Genomic DNA, 12,640 nt, shown 5'->3' with positions numbered 1-12,640 from the left:
ACATCTGGAGGGCCGAGTTTGCCTATGCCTGATGTAGACAGCGCTCAGCTAGGTGGACCAAACGCCTGACTCCGTATAAGCCAGTTTCTTGTTTAAACCAGCACTCTTATTTAAGATCATGAGGACTAGACTCCTGTCTGAATTGTAAGTGCAGGACTGTAGCTGAATGCAGGCAGAAAGTCCCAGGTTTGATTCCTTTTTTTTTTTTAATGCTTTTCAAGTTTATTGAAGGTTTTTAACACATGGAGCACTAAAATCCAAACACATGTATAAAAAGCAGTGAATCAAAAAAGAAGAAAAAAGAAAAATGTAGAATACTCATCATCCTTACCAAACAAAATTGTATAAAAAAAGAGAGAGAACAGAGAAGAAATAATTGGGGGGGGGACCCTTTATCACATTTATATCATATAATAAAAAAGAAGGGAAAATAGCTAAGAAGAAAGAGTTTCTATTCCCAATGGCATTTCCAGTTGGGGCTGGGAGAGACTTCCCATCCATTAGTGTAGACAAGAATTCCATACCAGGAGTCTCACTTGGCAGAGGGCAGATTGCCTGGGCTCTTACGCGTGCAAGTGACTTGGTGTTAAAAGCCCCCCATCTATGCCGTTCATCCTGCGGTCCTCTCGGATGTGCATGTTCCAAGGATGTGAAGCTGCCATGTTTTCTTAAAATTTCATTTCATTGACTTGCTGCTCCTCTTTCCTTCCGATTCCCCGGCAGTTTTCAGCCAAACCCCCATCCTGCAGGCCCTCCAGCACGTCCAGGCCAGCTGCGACGAAGCCCACAAGATGAAGTGAGTGCCCGTCCCTTGTGCTTGCATTTGGGGGGTGGCGTGGGCGAAGGCTTTCCTTGGTACTGTATGGGGCTCAGAAAAAAAGAGGGTGCCCTCCTTTCCAGAGGAGAGCAAGTGAGCAGGAGAGAGATGGAGAAGAAAGTCTCACCCTGCAGACTGAACCGAGCAGAGGTTTGCTTGTAGGGCGAGGGAGGGAAGGGTGTAGAACTTGCTTCCCTTACCCAAAGCAGGGGCAGCATGTGGCGTGGCATCGTTCCACAATCCCCGAGCCCTGCTGCTTCTGCTGTTTCACTCTCCAAGCAAGCAAACCAGAAAAAGGAGCAAGTAACCTTTCACTTATGGGGACACGGGTGGCGCTGTGGGTTAAACCACAGAGCCTAGGGCTTGCCGATCAGAAGGTCAGCGGTTCCAATCCCCGCGACGGGGTGAGCTTCCGTTGCTCAGTCCCTGCTCCTGCCAACCTAGCAGTTCGAAAGCACGTCAAAGTGCAAGTAGATAAATAGGTATCGCTCTGGCGGGAAGGTAAACGGCGTTTCCGTGCGCTGCTCTGGTTCACCAGAAGCGGCTTAGTCATGCTGGCCACATGACCCGGAAACTGTATGCTGGCTCCCTCGGCCAATAAAGCGAGATGAGCGCCGCAACCCCAGAGTCAGCCACGATTGGACCTAACAGTCAGGGGTCCCTTTACTTTTACCATAATCTTTCACTTATGTATTTTTATTTTGTAAAATATATTCACCACTTCTTTGTTGTTGTTTTTTAAAAAACCAACAACCTCAAAGCGGTTTCCTGAAAGAGCGACACAACGAAATTAATAGCAAAAGCAGAAATTTAAGATGTTCAAGGAAATACTAATCAAAACCAACGATATGCTTAAAAACCAGATTAAAACACGTGTCGACGTTCTGCCCATCGGAACAGACTTGCCTGTACAAAAAATATGTTTTTAGCTAGCGCAGAAAAGAGCCCAGCAAAAGAAGGTGCCAGCCTGAGGTCAATCGGCAGGGAGTTTCGAAGTGTAGGTGCCACCTCGCTAAAGGATTGATGGCTTACCAATGTGGAATGAGTATTATATGGCACCTGGGATGGTGCCAGTTCTGTAGTCAAGTTGGCTTAAAGGCTGCCTTGCACGTAAACAGGCCCCCAAATTGTTAAGCAAATACAGTGGTACCTCTGGTTGCGAACGGGATCCGTTCCGGAGCCCCGTTTGCAACCTGAGCAGAACGCAACCCGCGTCTGCATGGGTCGCAATTCGCTGTTTCTGCGCATGCGTGTGAAGTCATTTTGAGTGTCTGCGCATATGCGAGTGGCGAAACCCGGAAGTAACCCGTTCCGTTACTTCCGGGTTGCCGCGGGACGCAACCTGAAAAGATTTAACCTGAAGCAAATGTAACAAGAGGTATGACTGTATAAGGTAAAGGTAAAGGGACCCCTGACCATTAGGTCCAGTCGTGACCGACTCTGGGGTTGCTGAGCTCATCTCGCTTTATTGACCGAGGGAGCCGGCGTACAGCTTCCAGGTCATTGGCCAGCATGACTAAGCCGCTTCTGGCGAACCAGTGCAGTGCACGGAAACACCGTTTACCTTCCCACCGGAGGGGTACCTATTTATCTACTTGCACTTTGACGTGCTTTCGGACTGCTAGGATGGCAGGAGCAGGGACTGAGCAATGGGAGCTCATGCCGTCGCGGGGATTCGAACCACCGACCTTCTGATCGGCAAGTCCTAGGCTCTGTGGTTTAACCCACAGCACCACCCGTGTCCCTCTGCGCCACCCGTGTCCCTCTGTATACTGTATATTGCATATGACTGTATACAAACAGCAAATTGACAACCGGTGCGGATCTCTGAGCTGGGGTGCTGAAGGCCTTTCATCATCCTGCAGCGTTCTCGCCGCAGCTTCCGGGTCGAGCGGAAGGGAGACCCCGGCATTTCCCCGACCTGCCGCCACCCCCAAACCTGAAAATGCTCTTGGGTGCAGAGCTCCTTGCATAGCCCGTGGCCCCACCCTGTGCCATTTCCCCTCCCCAGGTTCAGCGACCTCTTCTCCCTGGCCGAAGAGTACGAGGACTCCTCCAGCAAGCCTCCAAAGAGCCGCCGGAAAGCCACCGTCTCCAGCCCCCGCAGCCGGAAGAACGCGGCGCAGCCCGCCAACAACGAGGAGGAGTCTGCCTCCAGCAGCGCCTCGGTGAGCCGAGCCTTTGTGGCAGGTGCTGGGTTATGTGGGTACACGTGGTGCTTTGTTGCCGCACGGTGCCCTGATGCGGCGATGTATAAATCGTGGTGCGCAAATGCTTTTCATAAATAAACATAGCAGCAGCGGGGAACCTCCAGTCCCCAACTGCGGCCCCCAACCTCTCTGTTCCGGCCCTTGGGACTTTCCCATCACCATCCCTGAGCGCTCTTGCCCGGCTGGAATGTGCCCTTGGCCTGTGATCATGCCCGTTAGTGCATGGAGAAAGCAGCCTCTATGTATAGAAACCCCTTGACTTTTTCGTGGCTGGAATGCAGATGCAGGAGAATTGTATTAAAGCAGTGGAAAGGCTGTTTGCCTCCGAGGGAATGTGAGACTCGGCTGAAAAGAGTTTGTTTCTCCCACCCCCCTGAAACAAAGCTTTCTTTCTTTCTTTCTTTCTTTCTTTCTTTCTTTCTTTCTTTCTTTCTTTCTTTCTCTCTCTCTTTCTCTCTTTCTCTCTCTCTTTCTCTCTTTCTCTCTTTCTCTCTTTCTCTCTCTCTTTCTCTCTCTCTTTCTTTCTCTCTCTCTTTCTTTCTCTCTCTCTCTCTTTCTTTCTCTCTCTCTTTCTTTCTTTCTCTCTCTCTCTCTCTCTCTCTCTCTCATATTTATTGATTTTCACAGGTTTTACAAATTTACTTACATTTCAGTCTCTGTTTTCTCTCAAATTTGGGCTACCCAGCCTTATTTCCATAATGTTTTTATTCCTATCTTGTTCCTACTGCTTTCTATATTACACTTCAATACAATTATCCTCTATCTCAATTATCCTTGTTTTTGTTCCCCTGCTCATAATTCAAACCCCGGCCGCGTTTTCATTTGACTCGTAATAGTTCTTCAAATATTCCGAAAAGGGTCTCCACTCTTCCACGAACCATTCGCCTCGTTTATCTCTCGTTTTTGCTGTCCATTTCACCATTTATGCATAGACCGTTAACTTTTGAAGCCGTTCCTCCCCGACTGGTACTTATCCTCCTTTCCATTTCTGCGCTTAGAGGGTTCTGGCTGTTGTTGTTGTTGCATCTATAAATAGTTTAACCATCTTTTTCGGGGCCTCCATCCCTATTATCCCGAAGAGAAAAGCTTCAGGACTTTCAGGAATAACCAATTTGAATATTCATTACATATCATTCCCCCAGAGCCTTTAGATTTCTTACATGTCCACCATATTTGGGGGAAAGAGAAAAAAACAGACCCTCTGGTAGACAGACAGACAGATAATTTATTACGGTCGGAGACCAGCTTATAAAACACACTTGGGGGTACAATCCCAGAAGGAAAGCAAACATTTAAAACAATGGAGCAGTTTTTTTTTGCTCCTCCTTTTCTTCTAATTTCTCTCCTCATTGCTTGTATTAGTATTCCTGTGTCCTCTCCTTGCAAGTTCACTGTCTTTACCTCCCCCCTCCCAGGCAGCCTCCTTTATCGCTAGAGTCCCTTATCTCCGTCTGATCTCTTGCCGATCAGCTGCTTAGCGGTTTTGTTTCAACACCCACTTCCCTCTTTCATAAAAAAAAAGCATGATCTGCTTTTCGCCCATGGGCAATTTGGCTCCAGGGACCACGCATTCACTCCATAAGACGTATAGACATTTCCCCATACTTTTTAGAAGGAAAAAAGTGTGTCTTATGGAATAAAAAATATGGTACTTGACACATCCTTGTGCACCTTAGTCTGATCGTTTGGTGTTTAAGATACCACTTACATATCATTGAAACACGGCTTTCTTTGCTCTTAGGAGGAGGAAGACACGAAACCCAAACCCACCAAGCGGAAGAGGAAAGGCTCCTCAGCAGTTGGCTCGGACAGTGACTGAGGGGGGCGGGCAAGACCGCCTTGTCGCTAGCGGCTCCCAGGGTGACCGCAGGCAGCGGCAGAGAGCGGATCTGGAGCGGCCGGCCGGAGTTACCATCGGCAGCGAGGACAATGCTCTCTAAAGAGGGGCGCTGGCGGGACTTGGGACGCTCGGGCGCCCCCTTTCCCCCCCACCTTGGCACCCTTACAGCCTCTGCCCCGCTCTCCGTGCCTGCGAGACACTCTCTGCCCCCCGGCGTCGCCACCCATCCTCGCCTGCCCGCCTTTTGTACGGTGGCCGCGGGCGGGGGGGGGACGCAGGTGGTTTTCCTCAGGCCTGTCCTTGGCGGCGCGGGGGGCCACCTCATTCCGCGGGCAGCGGCGCCAGAGAGAGGGGTCCCCTCTTCTCTCCGAAATGTAAATAAATGGTGTGAACCGGCGTTACTCCCGTCAGTGCTGCTTCCGGCGGGGAGAACCGGGAGTGGGGCTGGGCTTGGGGGGGAGCTTGAAATGTGAGGAGGGGCGGGGGGGTTATTTCGGAGCCGGGCCAGGCTTTTCCTGGCATCGTCCCCCCCCCACACAGCGCCAGAGGCCCTTCCTCCCCACCCAACCCCAAGCTTGCCGTGTGTGTGCCCTTCCACCTCCAGAGAGAGAAAAAGAAAGGCCATTTTCTCCACACAGAGAACATTCCGGTTAACCACCCCAAAGCCTCAAACACTCCCCCCACCCCACTTCCCGGGGAGGTTGGGGGGGGGCAAGGAGGCTTTCCTTTCTGCGGCCTCCCTGCCCTTTCGCGTACGATGGCCGGATAAGCCTCGCTTCCCCGTTCCTGCCTCAAAACGACACCCCCCCCCAGCCATACGAAGAAATGACTGCTAGGCTGTCAGCATGAAGGAAGGCCCCCCCCCCTCGCCCTGCCCCGCATCCTCCCGGCCAGCTTTTTGAGAAGCGGCCCCCCTCCTTCCTGAGACCCACCTCTCACAGGGTTGGGGGGCGGGACGGGGAGGCAGTGGTGGTGGTAGTGGTGGGAGCAACTGACTCAGCGACAGGCGAGCGAGACGAGATGGTAGTTATATTTTTAATTCCCCGCCTACCCACTGAGAGATTATCATTTTTAAGTGGTTTTTAAAAGAGACAATAAAAACTGTCAACATGTTTTTTGTACAAGTTCACCTGTTTTGGACTCGTGTTTGTGTGCCGCGCTGCAGGGGTGGGGGGTGGGGTTGCAGTCTTTGGGCAGGGGGTGTCTTAAATCCTCTTAATGTTTCCAGAGCTGGGTCCCTTTCCTTGCATACAATCGGCATGAAAGGGGGGGGGGTTATTTGGCTGCCCGGAAGGGGGTCGCCCAAGGTTTCAGGCAAAGGTTTCTCCCACCAGAAGTGGCTTAAACCCAGCTCAACTCTACCTCTTTGCTCTGTAAAGGTAAAGGGACCCCTGACCATTAGGTCCAGTCGTGACCGACTCTGGGGTTGCGGTGCTCATCTCGCTTTATTGGCTGAGGGAGCCGGCGTACAGCTTCTGGGTCATGTGGCCAGCATGACTAAGCCACTTCTGGCGAACCAGAGCAGCGTACGGAAACGCCGTTTACCTTCCCGCCAGAGCGGTACCTATTTATCTACTTGCATTTTGACGTGCTTTTGAACTGCTAGGTTGGCAGGAGCAGGGACCGAGCAACGGGAGCCCACCCCGTCACGGGGATTCGAACCGCTGAGCTTCTGATCAGCAAGTCCTAGGCTCCGTGGTTTAACCCACAGCACCACCCGCGTCCCTTCTTTGCTCTGTACCTTCCCCTTAAAAACAAAACAAGGACTCAGTCCCCGTGGTTCTGATTTAAATCGGGGCATGGGAAGTTTGGCAATTCAGGCCACTGGTCAATCTAGCCCATTACTGTCTGCACTGGCTGGTAGTGGCTCTCTGGGGTTTTTAGACCTACTCCCACCACGCCCCCAGCCTTGGAGATGCGTGGGATCAAACCGCGGTACCTTCTACGTGCCATGCGGGGAGATGCTGGAGCGACAGAACTTCTTGTTTGCTTTGCACGCCCTCCGACGAGCTCTCGGTTTGTATCGCCTTACATTCCTGAGGTTTTGGCCCGGAGCGGTTTCTTCGGAGCTGGCTCGGGTTCAAGGCCCGAGTCGTAAATAAGGCAGGGAGCTTGTTCGCCTACCACATCGCTTCGGCAGCTCCCAGCCACGACGGCTGCATTCCAGCTCTGCTGTTGGTGGAGCGTCGCTTTTGTGCCTGGGTCCCGATAATGGGCTACCCATTGCGGTATCCGTTTGACCGCTTGCGGGAGAAGGGTGCTGAGCTAAACTGGGCTATTGGCTCGATCCAGCAGTCGGCCTCTTCTGATGCTCTTAGAAACACGGAATCGTAGAATTGGAAGGGACTCCAAAGCTCATCTAGTCCAGCCCCCTGCAATGCAGAAATCTCAGCTCAAGTATCCATGACGGATGGCCTTGAAAACCTCCAAGGGGAAAAGAGTTCACAACCTCCCAAGGGAGTCCATTCTGGTGTCGAACAGCTCTTACGCTCAGAAAGCTTTTCCTGATGTGTTCCTTATGGAACCTCCAGCTCCAGGGATAGTCTATCTTAGATTCCTAGGTCCTTAGTGGCATTTGGCCACTGTGAGAGAGCAGGATGCTGGGCTAGGCAGGCCATTGACCTGATCCTGCAGCTGGGCTCTTTGGATGCTCTTACAGAACCTCCAGCTCCAGGGGCAGTCTATCTACATTCCTAGGTCCTTAGGGGCAGGATGCTGGCCTCTTTGGCCAGCCTGGCTCAACCTGCATTCTTAAATCGGCTGCAGCACCTAATAATAATAATAATAATAATAATAATAATAATAATAATAATAATAATAAATTTCATTTATATCCCGCCCTCCCCAGCCGAAGCCGGGCTCAGGGCGGCTAACAACAATGAAATAGTACAACATTCTAAAATCATTTCATTATAAAATTAATTCAACTCAAAATGATGGCAACCATTAGGCTAAAGTTCTGTGAAGATTGCCAAAGGAGGGGGTCAGGCTGTGCCTTGGCCAAAGGCCTGGTGGAACAGCTCTGTCTTGCAGGCCCTGCGGAAAGATGTCAAGTCCTGCAGGGCCCTAGTCTCTTGGGACAGAGCGCTCCACCATATTGGGGCCACAGCCGAAAAAGCCCTGGCTCTGGTTGAGGCCAGCCTAACCTCCCTGTGGCCTGGGACCTCCAAGATGTTTTTGTTTGAAGACCTAAGTTCCTCTGTGGGACATACCAGGAGAGGCGGTCCCGTAGGTACGAGGGTCCTAGGCCATATAGGGCTTTAAAGGTTAAAACCAGCACCTTAAACCTGATCCTGTACCCCACCGGGAGCCAGTGCAGGCTGGTATAGCACCGGGTGAATGTGATCTTGCAGAACCTAGAAGATTCTTCTTGTATCTTTTGCTCGAAGTTCTAGCTTTACGGCCGAGGGGGGAAAGCTTCACACTTTCCGCAGCTTTCCAGTTTCCCAGCGAGTTCTGGCTTGCGCCAAGCAAGTCATTTGTATCAAACTGCAAGGAATGTCTGCCTGCTGGAAACACCTCAGGAGGCGGCAGGGGAAGGGCGGAAATGTGGGTATTTCTGTTGCGGTTCCTGCTTTCCATTCCTCAAAACATCTGCAACTCATAGTGATGGAGGAAGCTTTGCCCAGAGGCGGAGGGGAACCAAAAAAACTCCCCCAAACTGCCTTTAAGTAGGGGAAAGGTTAGGGCTGGTTGTTTTCTTCCCGCTGCTGGTAGGTCAGTGGGGAAGCGCCGCTGAGCATATGCTTTGCATGCAGAAGGTCCTGGGTTCGATTCCCGACGTCTCCAGGTAGGACTGGGAGAAACTTCGGTCTGAAAGCATGGAGACGGTGCCATTTCGTAGACAACACTGAGCTAAGCTGGACAAAGCGCCTGGTTTGGTATAAGGCAGATTCCTCTATTCCTTTTTAAATCGGCCCTTTATCCAGAAACGTGAGGGCCTCGTTGTATCTTTAGGAATGGGCCAAAACTCAGAGGCAGAAGGCTCCAGGTTCAAGCTGCAGACAGGGCTAGGAAGTGACCCCCGCCTGGAACCCCGAAGACCCGTTGCCCATTATTCAGAACAACATGAGGACTAGAACCTTACATTCTTTTTCAAGGGAAGGGTCTTGAACCCCTGTTTTGCATGCAGAAGGCCCCGCGTTCAATTCCTGGCATCTGCAGGTAGACCGTGAGACAGGTTACCTGTCTAAAACTCTGGAGAGCTGTTTGCAGTTAATCTACTGTATCAGGAAGCTCCTTTTCTTCCTGTTTTAAGTCAACCCCCAGGGCTAGAATCCCAATTTTCTTTCTAGGGCACAGGCCAAACGAGACCCAGTGGCAGAACATGTACTTTCTACGCAAATATGCCTAAGTTTAAACCCTGGTATCTTCAGGTAGGGGCAAGAAAAGCTCATTTCTCCCCCCCCCCTCTTTATAGGGAGAGAGCTGGTTTATTCTGACTTTTGCAAACCGTACAGATGAGAAGTGGGGGGGTGGGTGGGCTGCGATTCGGGAGAAGAAAGAAGAGTTTGGATTTGATATCCCGCTTTATCACTACCTGAAGGAGTCTCAAATCGGCTAACATTCTCCTTTCCCTTTTCCCCCCACAACAAACACTCTGTGAGGTGAGTGGGGCTGAGAGGCTTCAGAGAAGTGTGACTGGCCCAAGGTCACCCAGCAGCTGCATGTGGACCAGCGGGGAAGCGAACCCGGTTCACCAGATTATGAGTCCACCGCTCTTAACCACTACACCACACTGGCTCTCAGGGGGCGCTTGGACGGAGTGTGCACGTTGCGGGTGGGAGTCCAGCCCAGCTGGGTCCCTCAAAGACCCCTGTCGCCCACTCGCTCCTCGTCTTTGCAGCAGTCTGTGCACCCGGTGCCCACCAGCCCATTGACCACCTGTAGTCCGCACAGCGCCAGCTCCCAGAAAAGCTCATTTCTGAAACCCTGGTGAGCTGGTGCCAGTTCATGTAAGCAGTGCTGAATGAAATGAATCTGACTAGATTCCTATTTAAATCAGCCTTTTCTTTTTCTTGGGAGGGACAGTACCTCTGGTGGGGGACATGTCATACTCAACACTGGTCTTAAAAGACCTACACTGGCTCCCAGTACGTTTCCGAGCACAATTCAAAGAGTCTAAGACAAGGATTTATGGAATATTAGCCTTGTTTCGCCGTCCTGGGCTTCATCAGTAGTACAAACTCATATATGATATCACAGGACAGTGGATCTTATGACATAGTAGTAGCTGCTGTCAGGAGAAAACGCTACACAAATCCAGGGTGGAGTCCCTAAGACTGTTGGGCGGCGTCTTGTACACCTCCTTTCGGCAACTCCTGCAGCCGAGCCGGTGCCCAAAAGTCTTGCTCTGCTTTCCTTTGATCCACATCCGTGAGGCCGAGAGGGAGGTCTTGTCGTTTGGTCAGTGCCTTGGGGTGGTCACTCTCGTGATGCTAAAGCAGCAAAAGCAACGCAGGAGGCAGCTGTTCTGAGTTACTGGTCTCTGCAGCCACAGCAGGCCAAGATTCTCCAGTGGTTTGACTTCACCCCTGGAGGTGCACTCCATTGTCTCTCGAGACAGACAGATGCCAACAATTATTCATGAGGACTGCAATCTTGCTGGATCTTTTAAGCGGCGGCTCATAGCTCAACACCAGAGCCTCGGTCTGACTCAGTATATAAAAGAGGCGAGCTTCCGTATGTTGTTCAAGCAGTCTGTGCAAATAGCTATAGGTTTCTGTAATGCCCTGGCACCCCTTTCCATAACCCAGTGCCCTCCATAGATCTTGGAATTTGCTCCCTGTTGGCGCCAGCCAGTGCTGCTAATGGCCAGGAATTACAGGAGCTGTAGCCCCAAACATCTGGGGAAGGGTGCCCTAGATCTCTCTCGCGTGAACCCTCCCTGCCTTCTTTAAAATAAATTGCCACTTGAGAGTTTTTACAGGGCTGCCCTCAGGAACGAATGTTGACATATGCCTCTCCGCATGTCTAGCTTGGAAACCCGAGGCTTAATTCCACCTTAAACCCAGAGTTGCGTTGTTCTGCCTGGAGCCGCAAGGTAGCACCCAATTTCTCTCTCCTCCCACGGATATTGGGTCCCGTCGGCCAACCTTGCAGGGTCGTTGTAAGACTTGCTGATGCACAGAAGTGGTTTGAATTCTCCAAAGCCAGGGGATGGGGGAATATTGCGGCTCTCCAGATGTTGCTAGCTATTTTTTAGAATAAATTTATATCCAACCCCCTTGTCCCAAAGGAGCCCGTTCCTGACCACTAGGCGTGCTGGCTAGGAGCTGCTGTCTATCACTACCCGGAGGAGTCCCCCGTCCCTCCTCTAAAACATTCGCTATAAATGGCAAGTGGCTTTGAGGAGAGAAGAGGAGGCCTGTTCTTCAAAGGTCCACCTAGTCCAATATTCTGCTTCCAACTCAACATGGAAGTCACACTGTTGGTCCATCTATTTTTTTTATATACATTTTTATTAATTTTAACATACAAATGATAAAACGTACCACACAAATTATTGCAAATACACTTTTTTTGGACTTCCATCAGCACCTCCGATGATCTTCCGTCCTAACCTCTTTTTATGCATTACTTAATTTTATATTGTCTTTACCTCCCTTAACTTATCATCTCCCCTTTTCCATTTTTACAATATTTCCAACAATACTCCTCACAGAACTTCTTGCAAACCTACAAACGTCGTCTGATCATCACAAATGCTTTTCATCTAGTTCGTAAATTTACTCCAGTCTTTGGTAAAATTCTGGTCCCGCCGGTTTCGAATCCTTCCTGTTAATTTGTCTAACTCTGCATAGTCCACGCCATTGGTCCATCAAGCTCAGTATTGTCTACACGGACTGGCAGCAGCTCTCTGAGATTTCAGATGGGGTCTCTCCCAACCCTACTGGGAGATGCTGGCATTGAACCTGAAACCTTCTGCATGGAAGGCGGATGGATGCCCTACCAGTGAGTGACAGTCCTTCCTCTAAAGAACAAATTCCAGGGTCTCATGGTTGTTATGAAAGCTGCTTTAAATGGGAGCCTAAAGAAGTTGCATTTTGGTCCATTTAAGCTCAGTATTGCCGACACAACCTTGCCAACAAAGGTCCGTATAGTTAAAGCTCTGGTTTTTCCAGTAGTGATGTGTGGAAGTGAGAGCTGGACCATAAAGAAGGCTGATCGCCGAAGAATGGATGCTTTTGAATTCTGGTGCTGGAGGAGACTCTTGAGAGTCCCATGGACTGCAAGAAGATCAAACCTCTCCATTCTGAAGGAAATCAGCCCTGAGTGCTCACTGGAAGGACAGATCCTGAAGCTGAGGCTCCAAGACTTTGGCCACCTCATGAGAAGAGAAGACTCCCTGGAAAAGACCCTGAGGTTGGGAAAGATGGAGGGCACAAGGAGAAGGGGAGGACAGAGGACGAGATGGTGGGACAGTGTTCTCAAAGCTACCAGCATGAGTTTGACCAAACTGCGGGAGGCAGTGAAAGACAGAATTGCCTGGTGTGCAATTGCCTGGCGTGGGGTCTCTCAGTCAAACCTGGAGCTTAAACCTGCGACCTTCAGCATCGTGGGCAGAGATGCTCTTCCGTTGAGCGAGAAAGCTCACCAGTAGTAAGTAAAGGCACCCCTGCTCCCCTCCTGCCAGTCTCTGATCCGTGGAGGTAGACTGCCCCTGAGGCGAGAGGCTCCATTTAGCCATCATTTTGCCCAACTGGCGCTAGACGGACCTCCATGAAATCTATCCAACACGTGTGCTTGATGGTCTCTGGCGGATGATGCTCC

The 12,640-nt window shown here is 50.8% G+C and overlaps 1 protein-coding gene across 3 annotated transcripts in view; it reads left to right on the top strand.

The window, feature by feature from the left end:
- The window catches only part of INTS3 (integrator complex subunit 3), a 91,020-nt gene extending 85,029 nt beyond the window's left edge, over nt 1-5,991 (top strand). For all 3 annotated transcript variants that reach the window (XM_082202095.1, XM_082202094.1, XM_082202096.1), the window contains 3 exons: nt 724-796; nt 2,829-2,985; nt 4,769-5,991. In XM_082202095.1, coding sequence (XP_082058221.1) covers nt 724-796; nt 2,829-2,985; nt 4,769-4,846 — 308 coding nt within the window. In that variant the 3' untranslated portion in view covers nt 4,847-5,991. The remainder of the gene's footprint in view (nt 1-723; nt 797-2,828; nt 2,986-4,768) is intronic.
- Nucleotides 5,992-12,640: the final 6,649 nt, after the last annotated feature.

The sequence above is a fragment of the Podarcis vaucheri genome, assembly GCF_965113315.1.
Source record: "Podarcis vaucheri genome assembly, chromosome: 16".
Classification (NCBI taxonomy): Eukaryota; Metazoa; Chordata; class Lepidosauria; order Squamata; family Lacertidae; genus Podarcis; species Podarcis vaucheri.
Note: the sequence above shows the minus strand (reverse complement) of the source record. Positions and strands in the feature narration are given on the sequence as shown.